Genomic DNA, 22,153 nt, shown 5'->3' on the forward strand with positions numbered 1-22,153 from the left:
GGAGATGTTTCAGCACCAGGACAGACTGCTTGGTGGATTGTGTGGAACATCTTGGTTTGTTTTTCATGTGTCGCGTGAGGGAAGCGGGGAAATGAGGTATTGCAACAGCGCCACCTGGCGACTTTCACCTCCAGGAAAGGTGCAACAGCAACAGCACAGGTTCGTTGATGTCACGAGGCAAGAGACGGCTTTACTTGTAGAAAAGACACAACTTTTATTGAACTTAATAAATGCATAATTCAACAAAAAGCTAAATGAAACAACAATCACCAGAAACAAACCATCACATGAAGTTAAACACTGAGACAAGAGAAGAGCACCGGGCTGGGACTGACCACGGAGACAAAACACCTGCTGCAACACAGGAGACGAGCGGAAACGGAAGTAGGGAGAGCTGTGCACGGCCGCTTCCTGAAACATGGGGGAAGCACGACGTCGCCTAGCAACCAGCGCGCCATGAAAGCAGCCACAGCGCCACGCAGCGGCAGGGAGGGAGCGCGCCTCCGGCTCCACGTGTTAACAGGTTGGAGTGACCACAGTTTCTGCATGAGCCTGTCAGCTGCTCCTGGTCAGCAGCGATAACATGAGGATGTGGAAATGATGGGGGGGCGGCTGTGGGAGGGGAATTTTTATTTGTTCAGCGTGGGGTTAAGAATAGGATATAGGCATCTTCATATTTCCATACACATGAGAGAGAGAGAGAGAGAGAGACGTTATCGTATTAGTATTTTTTTAAAGGAAGCATATTTGTATGTTTTGTAAATGTCACAATGTTGTTTAACTAAAACATTTATAATTCCCAATAAAAAATGTTTAAAACACTTGGGTGAAGTAAGAACTTTATTGTACGTGCACCAACACTGGACACTCATCAAAAATAATGTAGCTGCCAAAATCACTTGAGGTCTTAATTGAGTTTTTCATGGAAATCTGGTCAAATTAACACAACGTACAATAAAAGAATATTAAAATCTCTTTCTATCAAAATATCTAATTACACAAGACTCGATTGAGATTCATTTAAAGGAACAATTTAAAGAACTGTTACAAACTTTTGTCTTTTTAAACATTGAAAAGCTGCTTAAGCTGCAACACATAAATGAGTTGAACCAGGTCTTTAGAAAGAATAAATACACATCTGTACAAGAAATACTAGATTTACAACAGCATTCATCCAAAATGTCAAACACTCATCAGGAATCTTTTTCAATAAGACATGAAATATATTACAAAAACAGTTTTAAAGTGGGCGGAGCTGTTCCAGATGCTCCTGCTTCTGGTTCTGGATGAAAAAAAAAACTTCCCAGGGAAAATATAACATGACTCACAGCAACAATAATACTGGAAATTGTCCAAAAGGCAGAATGTGGAAGACAATTTCAGATTTTCTTGAGGCCAGGGCCGACTTGTCCACCTGAGCATACAGGCTCTCAGGCTGAGTCGTGTCTCCGGCCTCAGTGGATTTCATGGACCTGCTTCGATCAAGCTGTAGATGGAGGACGGAGAAGGAGCTGCAGCATCATCGGTTGGATTCTGATCCAGAAGTGGGGTTCACGCTTTTGAACTGGAGAGATAAAGTCAAATAAAACTTAGTTCACAGTTCAACGTACTGTGGCAACAAGTAAAGTAATCTCACTAAGACAGATGTTAGAAAAGATGACGTAACTTTACCTGAACATTTGTGTACACTGTTTTTTTCATGTCCACACTTTCACCTGCAAGAAGGTCACAAAGAATGTTCATTGGCTTTAAATCACAAATTAATTTAGACTGTTTTCTACTGAATTACATTTACATCACTGCAGCCACTGATTTTGGTCTTTGTGTGTTTGAGTTTTTACTCTGACGTACGTTTTCCTTTTTTTCGATATCGAACCAAAGCTGCTATGGCAAATATCACCAAAACCACAATGACTGTGACAATGACAAAGGCGATAGTGATATAGTTCGGTGGTTCAGGGGCTGTAATGGAAAAAAGAAAAAATGATATTAGTTATTTTCAGAACTTATTCACTTTAACACGTACAAATATTTCTTTAAAAAACAATCACATGCTCTAAATTCAACTGACAAGTCTACATTATAACCATAACAATATCATTTATAATTTAAATATAAGCTTCATATGTATAATACTTTTCTTACCAAAGTTAAAAAGGGTTACAAAGGAATTAAACAATAATTAAAACAGAGATAAAAGTAGTTTTTTCTTTTAAATAGAGTAAAGTTGAGAATTTGTTGTAGAAAGTCTAATGTCAACTGGTCATTCAGGTGTTTGGGGGCCTGTCCGGCAAAAGCACGACAACCTAAACCACCAATCAGGCTCTGAAACTACCAGGAAACAAATATCAGCTGAACCAAGATGCCACCCAGCATGACACATAGAAACCTGGTTGTGTAAAGTCAACAATAAAATCTTAAAACAATGCAGAAATGAACAGGGAGCCAGAATGTGTGTCATATGATCATGTTGTCTTGAGCCAGTTATAATCCAAGCAGCAGCATTTTGAACCAACTGAAGGAGAAAGTCTTTATCTAGTCTTTAAAAGTTGGGAAAGATTTCATATTTCAAAATGAACTTAAGTTGGAACACAACCTTCTATAAAACAAAGTTATCAGCTGCTTGTGTTGTCGGTCACTTACCAGGATTTGAGAAACAAAGTCCCTAATCATTGTTATGTGCTCGTCCGAGCTGACCTGGTTGCTATGGTTACATATAACTGAGAAGCCTTCGGACAGGTGGACACGGAGGAGGTGCCTGAGGTCGTGACCTTGGACCTCTCTCCTCCCTCCTCCTGGCTGCAGGTGTTGTTGTCACATCTAAAAGTGCTGTTGATGCGATGGGAGTCCTGTGTGCTGCAGGTCACTGTGAGGTTACAGGAGTCGGAGCTCGAGGAGAGTAAGTCCACTTTCCCATTAACCGGAGACACTGGATCTGAGGGGAGGACACAGGCTTTAATGGGTTTAGAAATTGGGCAGCTACTGTGTGTCGATATTTAAAATCTGAAGAAACCTACCTTGAACTGTGACGCTGTATTTACCCACATAATCGTCATTTTCCCCGGAAACACCTGCAGTGTAATGTCCACTGTCGGCTTGTTGCAAATTCTCCAAAAGCAAAGAGTGATTTTGGAGAAAAATCTTGAGCCTTCCATCATAGGGGCCAATTATTATTGATCTGTTATCATCAAATAATCTAAATATGTTTGAATTATTAAATTTCCATCTAAAATCACTCCGTTCAACTATTTTAACAGGAGCCGTGACGTTGAGAAGCAGATCCTTCCCCTTCTGCACAAATACAGGAGTCACAGTGTCGGAGCCTGTAGAAACAACACAGCATCACTTTATTAGAAAGAAAAGACTTTGATTTAAACTGTAGTTTTGTCCATTTTACTTCTACTCATTAAACAGAGACTCATGAGACAAAACTACCTCGGCCCAGCAGGTTGTGTTTGCCCCTGTCTGTTGGTTGGTTGGTTTAATGATCAGCAGGTTTACTTAGAAACTGGATTTCCACAAGACTTGGTGGAAGGATGGGACATGGGCCAAGAAAGTTACATTTCAGGAAGATTCAGGATTTATTTTGTGAGACGGGGCTGTTTTTTATATTTTCCATGATTTCCCAGGGAATGAAATCAGGCATATTGAGGGGGACTGAGACTTCTGATTACTTTAGTGCAGCTTGACTGAATTTAAGAACTTCTGGACCTCGGCGGAGGTAAATTGACATTCTAGTGTCTACAAATCTATTTCATTAGGGGCCGAGCACCGAACGGTGGGAGGCCCTATTGAAATTGTAAGGATTCGTCTTCTTATTATTCTCTGCCAAATGAATTGGCTTTTTGAGGGCTTTAACATGCTCAAATTCTTACCAAAGTTTGCAGGAAATTCAAAAGTCGGAGAAATTGACGTATTCTGGAGTAATTTGAAATGGGCGTGGCAAAATGGCTCAACAGCGCCACCTATACACAGCCCCTGAGTTCACTTTGACCGATCTTCACGAAAAATTGATACACAGGTGTATCATGTTCAGACGCACAAAAAAGTCTCAAGGAGCATTATGTAAAACGCAACAGGAAGCCCGCCATTTTGCATTTAGTGGCCATTTTGGCCATATTCCACATTTTTACTTTGATGAACTTGTCCCATGGCTTTCATCAAATCAACTTCATATGGAGATGAATGTCATCTCAACAAGATGGAGATATAAACTACCTCGGTATATATGATTTCATCACACGGTGTGACCGTGGCGTGGCATCAAAGTTTGATTACACACCATCAAAACATGAGGTTCTGTATCTCGGACATATTTGGTCCAATCGAGTCCAAACTAGACATGTAAGACAAGAGTCCGGCCTGATGACATCTACACAGAAATCATGACTTAAAATCACAGCGCCCCTGCTGGCTACAGGAAGTGACATGTTTTATACTTTGATGAACTGCTCCTGGCTGCTTTACAATAAACAGCTCAAAAGAGCTCAGTCAAGTCATTGGACCATGGTCGGAATTGTGACATTTCCTCAAACCGTGTAAACATTGAGGTGCTGCGAAGGATCATCCTTCGCCAAAGGAGACGATGTTGTCATAACTCAACTGTGCATTGTCCTATCACCACCAAACTTCTGTCTGTATGTGTCAATATTTCCTCAGGGTCATAGCACCACCTACTGATTCACCATGAAACAGGAAGTACTTTGTAAATCCAGTCTGCATTATCCCATTCTGCCCTATGATCACAATCCTGACCTGAACAGCTCCATATATTAATATTAGTGCAGGGTCATAGCGCCACCTACTGATCAGTGTGAAAATTAAGTTGTTGTAACATTGTCCAATTGACACAATATTGCTCACGCTACATGAGAGCCCCTACTTGAACAGATCTATTAATCTGTATGTAATAATAGTGATGGCGCCACCTACTGGCAGCAGGAAGTAAGCTTTGTTTTACAACTATCATTCGATTTACATAAAATGTTCACAGTGTGATGTGCAATTGATAGCGTGGACCGTAATGAGCAATTAGCAGGCAAGGATCGACATCGCGATTCGGACGCAGGAAGTGAAGCGTTTATCCTTGCCACAGTGCGAAACGCATGCAACGCGGAGCGCGGCGCTTGGTCATTGATCGCTCTCTCCACTAACTGCAACAGGCTTCAAAATGCCTGTGCTCGGGCCCGTTAGTGCTACAACGTAGCCCCAGTTTGTATTGTGTTTCTCTTTAACTTATTTCTACGTTTTCATACAGATTCATCCTTTTATTTCTTTTACCTCTTTTATTCTCTTTTTATTCTGTTATTTGGCTGGTAAATTGTAAATAAAAGTGCCCTGCCTTGCCCGTCAGCAGGTTTACTCCAAACCTACAAAACTGATTTACTTAAAATTTTGACGTGGATCTGCAGAATTTTCTTTCACGTTCTTTAACATGGTGAGATATTATGTGTCTTCTGCGTTTAATAAATAATGTTCCTGCTGTGATGTTATTATTAGTTATTGATTGGTAACATATCAGTTCTAGCAACATAGATTTGTCTGATTAATTAAAATGTTATTCAGTAGAGAATGAAAAGAGAAGTTTAGTTTCATGACGAGCTCGTACGTGTAGATGTGGTTTGAGTCACAGTATTGACCCTTGACTACTTGTCTTCAGTGGAACCTGATGAATGTGGGGAGTGATGTGAACGTTACACTGATAACCAAAGTTAGCACTTTGAATTTATAATCCAGCTTCTGTGAAAAGATAACAGTTTTTGGAACTTAAACAAAACGTGTGAAAGAGGAAGTGACTCTGCAACGGTAGATGTTCCTCAACAGCTCTTTTCTCACACGGAAAATGTACAGTGGACGTACAGAAATAGAGACACAGACAGACAGACAGACAGACAGAAAGACAGACAGACAGACAGACAGACACTGACCTGTAACAGGAAGCATCACTCTAGGTTCTCTTCCTGTCACTGAGCCCTGTTTAATATCTAGCTTCCTCTAAAAGGTTAAGTTTCCTAATCAATCTGTTCTGTTCTCTGAGTCGCTGCCACAGGACATTACATTAATAGTCAGTTTTGTTGGTTTTACAAGCTTTTTAAAAGTTTCTCCACGTCTGTTATCACTCATTATATATTTTATAATGAATTCAAGCGTAGAACTCAACTTGAAACACCACAGATATATGGAAGGAAGTTTTACTGAGTGAATCGTCAATCAACAGTCATAATTTGAATATAGTCATCATTTTAATATTTATAGAATAATGAAATAAGCAAATTATTAACAACAACAAAATTCTAAACAAGCTACATTGCTGAAACAGTCACAAAGTGCAACAAGAACAGAGCAATAAAACTATATTTGAAGAAGAAATGTGATAAAAATGTCGTGTTTACCTCGGGCTTCATATGCGTGAAGCAGAGAAATGACAAAGAGAAGAATGATGGGATGCATTCTGTCAAATGTGCCGTACGAGGAAGTGGATCCGAGTTTAGACCTCAATCAGCCCAGCAGCAGTCAGGGTGCTCGTCTCTCATCCACACGTCTCAGTGTTTTCAAACTGACTCACGGAAATACCTCAGGTTTATGAATATGTTTAGACAAATCTGCAGTGAGAGGTGTAAACTCTGTGGGCGTGGCCTAATAGAGTGTCATCCACATGAACCAAAACATGACAATAGATGAATAACAATGATTGTCTCCTAACAAGAGAACATATCGAGGTCTGTCAGTAAACACTTTGATCTTGTTCAAGTTTTGATAATGTGAGGAACTGACTGCTGGTTTCAGGGAGATGTTTCAGCACCAGGACAGACTGCTTGGTGGATTGTGTGGAACATCTTGGTTTGTTTTCCATGTGTCGCGTGAGGGAAGCGGGGAAATGAGGTATGGCAACAGCGCCACCTGGCGAATTTCACCTCCAGGAAAGGTGCAACAGCAACAGCACAGGTTCTCTGATGTCACGAGGCAAGAGACGGCTTTACTTGTAGAAAAGACACAACTTTTATTTAACTTAATAAATGCATAATTCAACAAAAAGCTAAATGAAACAACAATCACCAGAAACAAACCATCACATGAAGTTAAACACTGAGACAAGACTGCAAACCAACAGAACGGGTCGTGAAGAAAACGCAACCACCAGGGATTGGGTCGCCGCCTCAGCCCCACAGCACCTGTCCAACAATAAAAAGATCATTAAACCATGTCACAAGTGTTAAATGCTGATGAAAACAAACATAAAATAAATAATAAACCAAATCCAAACCAATGTAAAGAACAATTTGAAAGTCCTCTGAGGTGGTCACTCTGAGCTTCTAATCAAATGAGCAGCGGGAGAGAGAGAGAGAAGAGGGGGTATATTTGAGTTTTAATTATTAGCTCTGCAGAGGGTTACACAGCAACAAGGCTTCAGAGTGCAGCCACACAGCAAAAATCAAAAGTGTTATATTTTCAGTGTTAGACTTGGGAGTTTAAATATTGAGTCATTTCAACTCTCATTCAACTACAAGGTCGTCTATCTCTGGCTCTTCTGGGTGGGGCACTGACTGTGACGGTTGCCTTAGTCGAAGCGGGAAACTTGGACTTTCTAACTTGGAGGATTAGCGCCATGTGTAAGTAACATGTACACATTATTAAATTTTCGACCCAGGAGCCTAGTGCTTGTTTTTATTTCTGAAGGTCGCTAAATGCTAAATTATCTAGCTGGTACTATACAACTGCTGTTAGCTGGCAGCAGGTGTGCTGTTTGGGTAACCTAACTAACTGTGCTGCTAACTAACCAGCAGGTAAGCTGTCACTTAACCAGCTCACCCTCAACTCATGTAATGCACTGTGTCTACATTAGCCGCTTGTATAGTTTGCTGTATGTGCTTGTATCCTTAGCTGCACATGTTGGTATTGTTAGCTGCTAGCGTTCGTGGCATGCGCTAGTATAATGAGCTGCACGTCCTGGCTTGGTAAGAAAGAAATGCCTAATTTTGAATAACTTATTTGTAAACAATTGCTCTAGATATACAGGTTCAGTTGCCCAAGCTTTCAAATATTGCAAGTTCTCTAGTGGATGGTCTTATGTATGGGAGGGGTTGCAAGGAGTCAAAGTGTTTCTTCTGTAGATTGACCAAGACTTCACCATGATGTTTGGAGAGGAGGCTTCTGGGAGATTTTTGGCAAAATGGCCCACTTTCTTCCAACCAAGGATCTTGGCAGACTGCAAGAACCAGAATTCTAATGAGCATGTTGAAGACCTCTTGTCTGCACAACAAAATTCAAATGAGTTGGGTAAGTGTTTCCTCTTTAAAAGCTTCTGAGACCTTTAAATCAAATCTGTTGCATAATCATGATTTAAGTGTATTTTCATTTGTAAATTATTCTGACAATGTTATATTTTCATGTACTTTGCACCAAGGTTGGGACAGTGACCTGTCAAGCATTCTGCTGTTGGTTTACCTACTTCCCCCAACCTCAAAAGGCCACAAGAAGAATGCTAAGATTAGCTCATATCACGCTGTCAATCATGTTGTGAGATATCTGAGGGTAGGCATTATTATTATTTATTTTTTTATGCAATTGTTATAACACTGACACCACTTTTATTTGAGTGCTTTCTCATAGTGCTCTATATCTCTACGTTTTTGCAGGTTGGAACCAGTGTTGAGACCTTCCTTGCACGTTTGGAACCAGGACAGCCCTTCCTGCTGTGCGTTGGTGAACAGAAGAACAACATCCAACGGTTCTGTCATCGTTGACCACAAGGCCATCCCTTGCAATGCCCAAACATCCCTGGCCGCCTTCGATGAACTCTTCAAAGCACACTTCATCTTCAGTGTTAACTACTCAACAGCTTCTACACGTTCATCCAAACCACGGTGTTCAACATAGACGTGGGAAGTGCCAAGGAATGTCCCAGAGTCAAAGAGCTCAGAGCAAGGTTCCTGCACACTGACATTTGAAGTGACACACATCGTTGGATTTAAAAATGCTCATTTGTTTTATTTGTAAGGGACACCACAAAAGTTCTGCATTGCTATGTCAGCATTTGAAATGTCACCATGGTTTGTATCCGGGAAAGACATTACGTTTGAAATGTGGTGAGCCGGAATGTTCCTTATCATTTTGCACTTATTCAGGGTTAAAGAAACACCTCATCCGTTTGCACAGGGACACTGGTTCGACAAATACTATGGACAATGTGGACACTCAAAGAGAAAGGGATGAGCCATCAAGTTCTCAGGCAGTCTGTACTGACACTCCAGTAACCAGAATGTGTGGTTCTGTTGTAGCGAAGTTACAAGCATCAGGTGTTGCTGAGAGCACTGTCAAAGCAATGGTAGTTTATTCCAAAGCATCACTTTATGATACATTCTCCAAGGTGTATTCGAAAAATAGGTTCACTCCTCCACGTATGGTGCATGAGATTTGAGGCCAAACATAATTTTTTCCAAAAGATCAGTTAAGAATTTCAAAAATATCACAAAAACCTTGGAAAGACAACACCAGAGACAAGTAGCTTATCACTGGGAGAATTTCCATTTTCAGAGGTTTGAGTTTGGTCTAGTGCGGAAGGAAATGATTGACAGCTTGGAGGGTGGTGAGACTTTAAGTGCAGTGTTTAATGTAAATGCACACTGTGACATGTCAACTACTAACTGGGTGAAGAACTATGGAACTGAGTATCACATTGGAATGTTTGTTTTGATTAGAACCGATACAGAAATTTCTGTTTTTGGAAAGATCAACAATATCATTATAAATGAAGATCAAGCTTGCTTTTTGACTTGCAAAGTTGACACACTTTATTTTGATGACCACTTTAATGCATACTGTGTTGAGGAGAGAACTGATTCATTTTCTGTAATTTCTTTGGAGGATTTAATCTATTACAGACCCTATGACAAACAGTTTTCTAATGAGATGGATGAAAAAACATACATATTGCCACATTGCCATATTGTGTGAACTTTGCTTTTGAGGACTGATGGGAAAAGATGTAAAGCCAATGCTGTGTTATGTGGTGTGCTTACACAAATACAGTTTCATGTTAACTGCAAACTTCTTTGAATTGCTGATTCTTTCTTTCTTTCTTGTATATAGTTGTAACAGCCCCTGGCGTGAGTCGCTACGTTTAAAAGGACAAGAAATTACTAATTTAAATAACAGGATACATACTTGAACATAAATTACAAAATAAACCCAACACAAATAAATCAATCTGTCAGTTACAATAGTTATAGTTTTTAAAGGAATAATATCACACAGTAAGTGGGATTGGGGATTATAAATCGACTCCCTACAGTGTTTTTAAAATATGAATCAACTCTATAAAGAGTTAAATATTGAGTTACATTTTACATCCTCAATAGTGTTAATATGACTTTAACTCTAGTGTTAAAAAAAATCATACTTGTGGTGTTAACTTTGGACACTGCACAATAGTGTTGCTTCAATTTAACACTGGCCAGTGTTGACCGGTGTTAAATTTCAACTATAGAAAGAGTTGCTGGATCTCTGTCTGTGTTAATTCTTTAACACTTTCAAAAGTGTAGTTTTAACTCCCTACAGGTTGGACCTATATAAACACTTGGAAGTTTTGTATTTGACTCTATAGGAGTTGAATAAACACTGTTGTGCATGAGTAGTGTAAAAGGAAGGTTTTTATACAAACAAGACAGAAAGCCGACAGGAAATGTCTGCTGTTTGGAATCATTCCTGGTTGTTGGCTGTTAAACCTTCCTCGTCATCATATTAGTATTTTTTTTAAAGGAAGCATAACACTTGGGTGAAGTAAGAACTTTTTTTTTCATCAAAAATAATGTAGCAGCAAAATCACTTCGGAATTCATCCAAAATGTCAAACACTCATCAGGTATCTTTTTCAATAAGATATGAAATATATTACAATAACAGTTTTAAAGTGGGCGGAGCTGTTCCAGATGCTCCTGGTTCTGGTTCTGGATGAAAAAAAAATAAAAACTTCCCAGGGAAAATATAACATGACTCACGGCAACAATAATACTGGAAATTGTCCAAAAGGCAGAATGTGGAAGACAATTTCAGATTTTCTTCAGGCAAGGGCCGACTTGTCCACCTGAGCATACAGGCTCTCAGGCTGAGTCGTGTCTCCGGCCTCAGTGGATTTCATGGACCTGCTTCGACCAAGCTGTAGATGGAGGACGGAGAAGGAGCTGCAGCATCATCGGTTGGATTCTGATCCACAAGTGGGTTCACGCTTTTGACCTGGAGAGATAAAGTCAAATAAAACTTAGTTCACAGTTCAACGTACTGTGGCAACAAGTAAAGTAATCTCACTTAGACAGATGTTAGAAAAGATCACGTAACTTTACCTGAACATCTTCGTACACTGTATTTTCCGTGTCCACACTTTCATCTGCAAGAAGGTCACAAAGAATGTTCATTGGCTTTAAATCACAAATTAATTTAGACTGTTTTCTACTGAATCACATTTACATCACTGCACCCACTGATTTTGGTTTTCGTGTGTTTTGTCATTTTGTGATTTTGGTGACCCTAGTGGTTTATATAAACACAGCATTGCTTTTCTAAAATTCTGTTGATAGACAGATACAATAAAATAAAACCTACACACAGACATTCATCTTGATATTATCTATATGCTAAATAACGAACAGTGGATTCCATCCGTACTGTAAACTGGGAAAGGATCTCAGATATTGTCATTGACCTAAGGTGGTGGATCAGTGAATAAAGTGAAGGACACAGTGAAAATGCTGAATTCCATTAACAATATTTGCAGAGTTGAATTTTTACTCTGACGTACGTTTTCCTTTTTTTCGATGTCCAACAAAAGCTGCTGTTATGGCAATTATCACCAAAACCTTAATGACAGTGACAGAGACAAAGGCGAAGAAAGCGCCCGTTGGTTCAGGGGCTGTAATGGAAAACAGAAAAACTGATTTTAGTTATTTTCAGAACTTATTCACTTTGACACGTAAAAATATTTCTTAAAAAATAAATTACATGCTCTAAATTCAACTGACAACTCTGCATTATTACCATAAAAATATAATTTATAATATACATATAATCTGTACAGTACTTTTCTTACCAAAGTTAAAAGTGTTACAAAGGAATTTAACAACAATTAAAACACAGACAAAAGTAGTTTTTCTTTTAAATGAAGTAAAGTTGAGAATTTGTCGTAGTTATAATCCAAGCAGCAGCATTTTGAACCAATTGAAGGAGAAAGTCTTTATCTAGTCTTTAAATGTTGGGAAAGATTTAATATTTCAAAATGAACTTAAGTTGGAACACAACCTTCTATAAAACAAAGTTATCAGCTGCTTGTGTTGTCGGTCACTTACCAGGATTTGAGAAACAAAAGTCCCTAATCATTGTTGTGTGCTCGTCCGAGCTGACCTGGTTGCTATGGTTACAGATAACTGAGAAGCCTTTGTACAGGTGGACACGGAGGGAGGTGCCGGAGGTCGTGACCTTGGACCTCTCTCCTCCCTCCTCCTGGCTGCAGGTGTTGGTGTCACATCTAAAAGTGCTGTTGATGCGATGGGAGTCCTGTGTGCTGCAGGTCACTGTGAGGTTACAGGAGTCGGAGCTATTGGAGAGTAAGTCCACTGTTCCATTAACCGGAGACACTGGATCTGAGGGGGAGGGACACAGGCTTTAATGGGTTTAGAAGTTGGGCAGCTACTGTGTGTCGATATTTAAAATCTGAAGAAACCTACCTTGAACTGTGACGCTGTATTTACCCACATAAGTGTTTTTGATCCCGAAAACACCTGCAGTGTAACGTCCACTGTCGGCTTGTTGCACATTCTTCAAAAGCAAAGAGTGATTTTGAAGAAAAATCTCGATTCTTCCATGATAGGGGCCAATTGTGTTTGTGTCGTTATCATCAAATAATCTAAATATGTTTGAATCATTAAATCTCCATCTAAAATCACTCCGTTTAACTAATTTAACAGGAGCCGTGACGTTGAGAAGCAGATCCTTCCCCTTCTGCACAAATACAGGAGTCACAGTGTCGGAGCCTGTAGAAACAACACAGCATCACTTTATTAGAAAGAAGAGACTTTGATTTAAACTGTAGTTTTTGTCCATTTCTACTTCTACTCATTAAACAGAGACTCATGAGACAAAACTACCTCGGCCCAGCAGGTTGTGTTTGCCCCTGTCTGTTGGTTGGTTGGTTTAATGATCAGCAGGTTTACTTAGAAACTGGATTTCCACAAGACTTGGTGGAAGGATGGGACATGGGCCGAGAAAGTTACATTTCAGGAAGATTCAGGATTTATTTTGTGAGACGGGGCTGTTTTTTATATTTTCCATGATTTCCCAGGGAATGAAATCAGGCATATTGAGGGGGACTGAGACTTCTGATTACTTTAGTGCAGCTTGACTGAATTTAAGAACTTCTGGACCTCGGCGGAGGTAAATTGACATTCTAGTGTCTACAAATCTATTTTATTTGTTTTGTTTTCCTCTTTGAACTTATTTCTAATTCATCCTTTTTATTTCTTTTACCTCTTTTATTCTACTCTTTTTATTCTTTTATTTGGCTTGTAAATTGTAAATAAAAGTGCCCTGCCTTGCCCGTCAGCAGGATTATTTAAGCCACTAAACTGATTTCCTTTCAATTTTGAAGTGGATTCTGTGGATGCGAGAATTTTCTTTCACCTTCTTTAACATGGTGAGATACTATGTGTCTTCTGAAATATATTCCTCCTCATATAGGGGCAGAATTATTATTATGAGCTAAATAAAAAGCTTGTAATCGTTGCTTTTCTTTCTCAGACCTAATTGCACACAGTGAGCAAAACTATTGGCGTTTAATAAATAATGTTCCTGCTGTGATGTTATTATTATTTATTGATTTGTAACATATCAGTTCTAGCAACATAGATTTGTCTGATTAATTAAAATGTTATTCAGTAGAGAATGAAAAGAGAGAAGTTTAGTTTCCTGACGAGCTCGTACGTGTACATGTGGTTTGAGTCACAGTATTGACCCTTGACTACTTGTCTTCAGTGGAACCTGATGAATGTGGGGAGTGATGTGAACGTTACACTTATAACCAAAGTTAGCACTTTGAATTTATAATCAAGCTTCCGTGAAAAGATGATAAACGAGTCCATCACACAACAGTTTCTGGAACTTAAACAAAACGTGTGAAAGAGGAAGTGACTCTGCAACGGTAGATGTTACTCAACAGCTCATTTCTCACACGGAAAATGTCCAGTGGCGAAGAACTACTGTTCAAAAGTTTGGGGTCACCCAGACAATTTCGTGTTTTCCATGAAAACTCACACTTTGATTTATCAAATGAGTTGCAAAATGAATAGAAAATATAGTCAAGACATTGACAAGGTTAGAAATAATGATTTTTATTTGAAATATTAATTTTGTTCTTCAAACTTTGCTTTCGACAAAGAATGCTCCATTTGCAGCAATTACAGCATTGCAGACCTTTGGCATTCTAGCTGTTAATTTGTTGAGGTAATCTGTAGAAATTTCACCCCACGCTTCCTGAAGCACCTCCCCAAGTTGGATTGGCTTGATGGGCACTTCTTGCGTACCATACGGTCAAGCTGCTCCCACAACAGCTCAATGGGGTTGAGATCTGGTGACTGCGCTGGCCACTCCATTACAGACAGCATACCAGCTGCCTGCTTCTTCCCTAAATAGTTCTTGCATAATTTGGAGGTGTGCTTTGGGTCATTGTCCTGTTGTAGGAGGAAATTGGCTCCAATCAAGCGCTGTCCACAGGGTATGGCATGGCATTGCAAAATGGAGTGATAGCCTTCCTTATTTAAAATCCCTTTACCTTGTACAAATCTCCCACTTTACCAGCACCAAAGCAGCCCCAGACCATCACATTACCTCACCATGCTTGACAGATGGCGTCAGGCACTCTTCCAGCATCTTTTCACCTGTTCTGCGTCTCACAAATGTTCTTCTGTGTGATCCAAACACCTCAAACTTTGATTCGTCTGTCCATAACACTTTTTCCAATCTTCCTCTGTCCAATGTCTGTGTTCTTTGCCCATATCAATCTTTTCTTTTCATTGGCCAGTCTCAGATATGGCTTTTCTTTGCCACTCTGCCTAGAAGGCCAGCATCCCGGAGTCGCCTCTTCACTGTAGACGCTGACACTGGCGTTTTGCGGGTACCATTTAAAGAAGCTGCCAGTTGAGGACCTGTGAGGCGTCTATTTCTCAAACTAGAGACTCTAATATACTTGTCTTCTTGCTGAGTTGTGCACGGGGCCTCCCACTTTCTTTCTACTCTGGTTAGAGCCCGTTTGTGCTGTTCTCTGAAGGAGTAGTACACACCGTTGTAGGAAATTTTCAGTTTCTTCACTCTCGCATGGAATAGGCTTCATTTCTAAGAACAAGAATAGACTGGCGAGTTTCACATGAAAGTTCTCTTTTTCTGGCCATTTTGAGAGTATAATCGAACCCACAAATGTGATGCTCCAGATACTCAACTGGCTCAAAGGAAGGCCAGTTCTATAGCTTCTCTCACCAGCAAAACAGTTTTCAGCTGTGCTAACATAATTGCACAAGGGTTTTCAAGGGTTTTCTAATCATCCATTAGTCTTCTAAGGCGATTAGCAAACACAATGTACCATTAGAACACTGGAGTGATAGTTGCTGGAAATGCGCCTCTATACACCTATGTAGATATTTCATTAAAAACCAGACGTTTCCACCTAGAATAGTCATTTACCACATTAACAATGTATAGAGTGTATTTCTGATTAATTTAATGTCATCTTCATTGAAAAAAACAGTGCTTTTCTTTGAAAAATAAGGACATTTCTAAGTGACCCCAAACTTTTGAACGGTAGTGTACAGAAATAGACACTGACATGTAACAGGAAGTATCACTCTACGTTCTCTTCCTGTCACCGAGCCCTGTTTTAATATCTAGCTTTGTCAATAAAAGGTAAAGTTTCCTAATCAATCTGTTCTGTTCTCTGAGTCGCTGCCACAGGACATTACATTAATATTCAGTTTTGTTGGTTTTACAAGCTTTTTAAAAAGTTTCTCCACGTCTGTTATCACTCATTATATATTTTAAATCGAATTCAAGCGTAGAACTCAACTTGAAAAACCACAGATATATGGAAGGAAGTTTTACTGAGTGAATCTTCAATCAACAAGTCATAATTTGAATATAGTCATCATTTTAATATTTATACAATAATGAAATAAGCAAATTATTAACAACAAAAACAAAATTCTAAACAAGGTACATTGCTGAAACAGTCACAAAGTGCAACAAGAACAGAGCAATAAAACTATATTTGAAGAAGAAATGTGATAAAAATGTCGTGTTTACCTCGGGCTTCATATGCGTGAAGCAGAGAAATGACAAAGAGAAGAATGATGGGATGCATTCTGTCAAATGTGCCGTACGAGGAAGTGGATCCGAGTTTAGACCTCAATCAGCCCAGCAGCAGTCAGGGTGCTCTCTCATCCACACGTCTCAGTGTTAAACTGACTAGAAATACTCAGTTTATGAATATGTTTAGACAAATCTGCAGTGAGAGGTGTAACTCTGTGGGCGTGGCCTACTAGAGTGTCATCCACATGAACCAAAACATGACAATAGATGAATAACAATGATTGTCTCCTAACAAGAGAACATATCGAGGTCTGTCAGTAAACACTTTGATCTTGTTCAAGTTTTGATAATGTGAGGAACTGACTGCTGGTTTCAGGGGAGATGTTTCAGCACCAGGACAGACTGCTTGGTGGATTGTGTGGAACATCTTGGTTTGTTTTCCATGTGTCGCATCACCTCCAGGAAATGACTAAACCCTTTTGTGTGCAACAGCACAGGTTCGTTGATATCACGAGGCAAGAGACGGCTTTACTTGTAGAACTTTTATTTAACTTAATGAATGAATAATTGAACAAAAAGCAAAATGAAACAACAATCACCAGAAACAAACCTCGCCGCTTCCTTAAACATGGGGTTAGCACGACGTCGCCTAGCAACCAGCACGCAGGCACAGTGCTGTTTTACTTCGTTCCACTTTACCAAAGGCCACTTATATTATGTCAGACTCGTGTCCAACATATATACCTTGCCTTGTTGTGAAAACCCAATGTCGACACACTTCCAGGAGGCAGGTAAATCTTGAAAAGGGTTTATTTTCCAGTTCCAGCACAATTTACAGACAGATCTTATATCGATCCTTTACCGAATTGGCGATGCTGTCTTTTCAACCTGTCACAATGTCACGTTTTCACGGTCAAAAACTTATTTCAATCCACTCCTCAGACTTTGCACTCACTACGATGTTCACACGCTAAATAACAACAACGCGCATGTGCAATGAACTGCATTACGGCATCCTCAACTGTCGCAAACAACAAGCCGCAAACAGCGCCCAAAACAGAATATAGTTAAATACAGCAGACACACTATACAAAATATATTTTAACTGTATAAAAATAAAACTACAAACCTGGATAATTTCAGAACATTTCAAACCAACATTAATATTTATCTACACACACGCAGGCTGCATGGTGGCTGTTACAGATAGATAGAAAAAGATGAACTGTGATAAAATGGTTTTTTTTGGCTGTTAAACATTCCTCGTCATCATATTAGTATTTTTTACGTATGTTTTGTAAATTTCACGATGTTGATTTAACTAAAACATTTATAATTCCCAATATTTTTTTTAAAACACTTGGGTGAAGTAAGAACTTTATTGTACGTGCACCAACACTGGACACTCATCAGAAATAATGTAGCAGCCAAAATCATTTTAGGTTTTTATTGAGTTTTTCATGGAAATTTGGTCAAATTAACACAATGTACAATAAAGTAATATTAAAATCTTTTTTTATAAAATTAAAAAATCTAATTACACAAAACTCGATTGAGATTAACTTAAAGGAACAATTCAAAGAACCATTTCAAACATTTTCATTTAAAAAATATCTTTATTCAGTAATTTCCCACATTGAAAATCTGCTTAAGCTGCAACACATAAATGAGTTGAACCAGGTCTTTAGAAAGAATAAGTACACATCTGTACGAGAAATATTATATTTACAATTCATATTAACATTCATCAGGTATCTTTTTCAATAAGATATGAAATATATTACAATAACAGTTTTAAAGTGGGCGGAGCTGTTCCAGATGCTCCTGGTTCTGGTTCTGGATGAAAAAAAAAAACTTCCCAGGGAAAATATAACATGACTCACGGCAACAATAATACTGGAAATTGTCCAAAAGGCAGAATGTGGAAGACAATTTCAGATTTTCTTCAGGCCAGGGCCGACTTGTCCACCTGAGCATACAGGCTCTCAGGCTGAGTCGTGTCTCCGGCCTCAGCGGATTTCATGGACCTGCTTCGATCAAGCTGTAGATGGAGGACGGAGAAGGAGCTGCAGCATCATCGGTTGGATTCTGATCCAGAAGTGGTGTTCACGATTTTGACCTGGAGAGATAAAGTCAAATAGAAGTTAGTTCACAGTTCAACGTATTGTGGCAACAAGTAAAGTAATCTCACTTAGACAGATGTTAGAAAAGATCACGTAACTTTACCTGAACATCTTCGTACACTGTATTTTCCGTGTCCACACTTTCATCTGCAAGAAGGTCACAAAGAATGTTCATTGGCTTTAAATCACAAATTAATTTAGACTGTTTTCTACTGAATCACATTTACATCACTGCACCCACTGATTTTGGTTTTCGTGTGTTTTGTCATTTTTGTGATTTTGGTGACCCCTAGTGGTTTTATATAAACACAGCATTGCTTTTCTAAAATTCTGTTGATAGACAGATACAATAAAATAAAACCTACACACACAGACATTCATCTTGATATTATCTATATGCTAAATAACGAACAGTGGATTCCCATCCGTACTGTAAACTGGGAAAGGATCTCAGATATTGTCATTGACCCTAAAGGTGGTGGATCAGTGAATAAAGTGAAGGACACAGTTAAAATGCTGAATTCCCATTAACAATATTTGCAGAGTTGAATTTTTACTCTAACGTACGTTTTCCTTTTATTCGATGTCCAACAAAAGCTGCTGTTATGGCAATTATCACCAAAACCTTAATGACAGTGACAGAGACAAAGGTGATGATAGAGCCCGGTGGTTCAGGGGCTGTAATGGAAAACAGAAAAACTGATATTAGTTATTTTCAGAACTTATTCACTTTGACACGTAAAAATATTTCTTAAAAAATAAATTACATGCTCTAAATTCAACTGACAACTCTGCATTATTACCATAAAAATATAATTTATAATTTACATATAATCTGTACAGTACTTTTCTTACCAAAGTTAAAAGTGTTACAAAGGAATTTAAAAATAATTAAAACAGAGATAAAAGTATTTTTTTCTTTTAAATAAAGTAAAGTTGAGAAGTTGTCGTAGATATAATCCAAGCAGCAACATTTTGAACCAACTGAAGGAGAAAGTCTTTATCGAGTCTTTAAATGTTGGGAAAGATTTAATATTTCAAAATGAACTTAAGTTGGAACACAACCTTCTATAAAACAAAGTTATCAGCTGCTTGTGTTGTCGGTCACTTACCAGGATTTGAGAAACAAAAGTCCCTAATCATTGTTGTGTGCTCGTCCGAGCTGACCTGGTTGCTATGGTTACAGATAACTGAGAAGCCTTTGGACAGGTAGACACGGAGGGAGGTGCCTGAGGTCGTGACCTTGGACCTCTCTCCTCCCTCCTCCTGGCTGCAGGTGTTGGCCTCACATCTAAAAGTGCTGATGATGTGATGGGAGTCCTGTGTGCTGCAGGTCACTGTGAGGTTACAGGAGTCGGAGCTATTGGAGAGTAAGTCCACTGTCCCATTAACTGGAGACACTGGATCTGAGGGGGAGGGACACAGGCTTTAATGGGTTTAGAAGTTGGGCAGCTACTGTGTGTCGATATTTAAAATCTGAAGAAACCTACCTTGAACTGTGACGCTGTATTTACCCACATAATTGATCTCAATCCCGAAAACGGCTGCAGTGTAACGTCCACTGTCGGCTTGTTGCACATTCTTCAAAAGCAAAGAGTGATTTTGGAGAAAGATCTCGACCCTTCCATGATAGGGGCCAATTATTATTGTTTCGTTATCATCAAATAATCTAAATATGATTGAATCTTTAAATTGCCATTTAAATTCACTCCGTTTAACTAATTTAACAGGAGCCGTGACGTTGAGAAGCAGATCCTTCCCCTTCTGCACAAATACAGGAGTCACAGTGTCGGAGCCTGTAGAAACAACACAGCATCACTTTATTAGAAAGAAAAGACTTTGATTTAAACTGTAGTTTTTGTCCATTTCTACTTCTACTCATTAAACAGAGACTCATGATACAAAACTACCTCGGCCCAGCAGGTTGTGTTTGCCCCTGTCTGTTGGTTGGTTGGTTTAATGATCAGCAGGTTTACTTAGAAACTGGATTTCCACAAGACTTGGTGGAAGGATGGGACATGGGCCAAGAAAGTTACATTTCAGGAAGATTCAGGATTTATTTTGTGAGACGGGGCTGTTTTTTATATTTTCCATGATTTCCCAGAGAATGAAATCAGGCATATTGAGGGGGACTGAGACTTCTGATTACTTTAGTGCAGCTTGACTGAATTTAAGAACTTCTGGACCTCGGCGGAGGTAAATTGACATTCTAGTGTCTACAAATCTATTTTATTTGTTTTGTTTTTCTCTTTGAACTTAATTCTATGTTTTCATACAGATTTATCCTTTTTATGTCTTTTACCTCTTTTCATTCTGCGTTTAAATTGTTAATAAAAGTGCCCTGCCTTGCCCGTCAGCAGGATTATTTAAAAGCCACTAAACGGATTTCCTTTAAATTTTGACGTGGATTCTGTGGATGCGAGAATTTTCTTTCACGTTCTTTAACATGGTGAGATACTATGTGTCTTCTGAAATATATTCATCCTCATATAGGGGCAGAATTATTATTATGAGCTAAATAAAAAGCTTGTAATCGTTGCTTTTCTTTCTCTGACCTAATTGCACACAGTGAGCAAAACTATTGGCGTTTAATAAATAATGATCCTGCTGTGATGTTATTATTAGTTATTGATTTGTAACATATCAGTTCTAGCAACATAGATTTGTCTGATTAATTAAAATGTTATTCAGTAGAGAATGAAAAGAGAGAAGTTTAGTTTCCTGACGAGCTCGTACGTGTAGATGTGGTTTGAGTCACAGTATTGACCCTTGACTACTTGTCTTCAGTGGAACCTGATGAATGTGGGGAGTGATGTGAACGTTACACTGATAACCAAAGTTAGCACTTTGAATATATAATCAAGCTTCTGTGAAAGGATAACACTTTTTGGAACTTAAACAAAACGTGTGAAAGAGGAAGTGACTCTGCAACGGTAGATGTTCCTCAACAGCTCTTTTCTCACACGGAAAATGTACAGTGGACGTACAGAAATAGAGAGACAGACAGACAGACAGACAGACAGAAAGACAGACAGACAGACAGACAGACACTGACCTGTAACAGGAAGCATCACTCTAGGTTCTCTTCCTGTCACCGAGCCCTGTTTAATATCTAGCTTCCTCTAGGTTAAGTTTCCTAATCAATTTGTTCTGTTCTCTGAGTCGCTGCCACAGGACATTACATTAATAGTCAGTTTTGTTGGTTTTACAAGCTTTTTTAAAAGTTTCTCCACGTCTGTTATCACTCATTATATATTTTATAATGAATTCAAGCGTAGAACTCAACTTGAAACACCACAGATATATGGAAGGAAGTTTTACTGAGTGAATCGTCAATCAACGAGTCATAATTTGAATATAGTTATCATTTTAATATTTATAGAATAATGAAATAAGCAAATTATTAACAAAAAAATTATAAACAAGCTACATTGCTGAAACAGTCACATAGTGCAACAAGAACAGAGCAATAAAACTATATTTGAAGAAGAAATGTGATAAAAATGTAGTGTTTACCTCGGGCTTCATATGAGTGAAGCAGAGAAATGACAAAGAGAAGAATGATGGGATGCATTCTGTCAAATGTGCCGTACGAGGAAGTGGATCCGAGTTTAGACCTCAATCAGCCCAGCAGCAGTCAGGGTGTCTGTGGGGCGTGGCCTAATACTCAGTGTTTTCAAACTGACTCAC

The 22,153-nt window shown here is 38.9% G+C and overlaps 3 protein-coding genes across 5 annotated transcripts in view; all 3 read right to left on the reverse strand.

The window, feature by feature from the left end:
• Positions 1-22,153, reverse strand: part of LOC124854460 — a 39,323-nt gene that overhangs the window by 11,170 nt on the left and 6,000 nt on the right. Inside the window, exon 6 of one of the 3 annotated variants that reach the window (XM_047341962.1) lies at positions 9,766-11,231. The exons of 1 other annotated variant lie outside the window; for it this stretch is intronic. In XM_047341962.1, coding sequence (XP_047197918.1) covers positions 11,133-11,231 — 99 coding nt within the window. In that variant the 3' untranslated portion in view covers positions 9,766-11,132. Of the gene's footprint in view, positions 1-9,765; positions 11,232-22,153 lie in introns of those variants that run through there. One more of the 3 variants, XM_047341959.1, reaches the window with a different exon arrangement.
• On the reverse strand, positions 200-22,128 carry LOC124851144. Its single transcript, XM_047341973.1, has 7 exons — positions 21,980-22,128; positions 19,954-20,259; positions 19,576-19,869; positions 19,031-19,141; positions 18,567-18,610; positions 18,083-18,459; positions 200-565 (listed from the first exon to the last, which is right to left on the reverse strand). The coding sequence occupies exons 1-6, from the start codon at positions 22,035-22,037 to the stop codon at positions 18,415-18,417; spliced, it is 858 nt and encodes a 285-aa protein (XP_047197929.1). The 5' UTR covers positions 22,038-22,128; the 3' UTR covers positions 200-565; positions 18,083-18,414.
• LOC124854462 lies at positions 1,851-6,570 on the reverse strand. The gene is made up of 4 exons (XM_047341975.1): positions 6,393-6,570; positions 3,018-3,323; positions 2,644-2,935; positions 1,851-1,962 (listed from the first exon to the last, which is right to left on the reverse strand). Exons 1-3 carry the CDS (start codon positions 6,448-6,450, stop codon positions 2,676-2,678), a joined length of 624 nt encoding a protein of 207 aa, XP_047197931.1. The 5' UTR covers positions 6,451-6,570; the 3' UTR covers positions 1,851-1,962; positions 2,644-2,675.

The sequence above is a fragment of the Hippoglossus stenolepis genome, chromosome 11, assembly GCF_022539355.2.
Source record: "Hippoglossus stenolepis isolate QCI-W04-F060 chromosome 11, HSTE1.2, whole genome shotgun sequence".
In the NCBI taxonomy this organism is placed as follows: domain Eukaryota; kingdom Metazoa; phylum Chordata; class Actinopteri; order Pleuronectiformes; family Pleuronectidae; genus Hippoglossus; species Hippoglossus stenolepis.

Bases quoted from the DNA above. Each gene is read 5' to 3' on its own strand.
- LOC124851144 (XM_047341973.1), bottom strand. From the start codon at position 22,037: ATGCATCCCATCATTCTTCTCTTTGTCATTTCTCTGCTTCACTCATAT. The intron at 19,870-19,953 runs GTAGGTTTCTTC...CCTCCCCCTCAG, and splicing joins ATACAGCGTCACAGTTCAAG to ATCCAGTGTCTCCAGTTAAT. The intron at 19,142-19,575 runs GTAAGTGACCGA...TTTCCATTACAG, and splicing joins CTTTTGTTTCTCAAATCCTG to CCCCTGAACCACCGGGCTCT.
- LOC124854462 (XM_047341975.1), bottom strand. From the start codon at position 6,450: ATGCATCCCATCATTCTTCTCTTTGTCATTTCTCTGCTTCACGCATAT. The intron at 3,324-6,392 runs GTAAACACGACA...TTGTTTCTACAG, and splicing joins TCACGCATATGAAGCCCGAG to GCTCCGACACTGTGACTCCT. The intron at 2,936-3,017 runs GTAGGTTTCTTC...TCCTCCCCTCAG, and splicing joins ATACAGCGTCACAGTTCAAG to ATCCAGTGTCTCCGGTTAAT.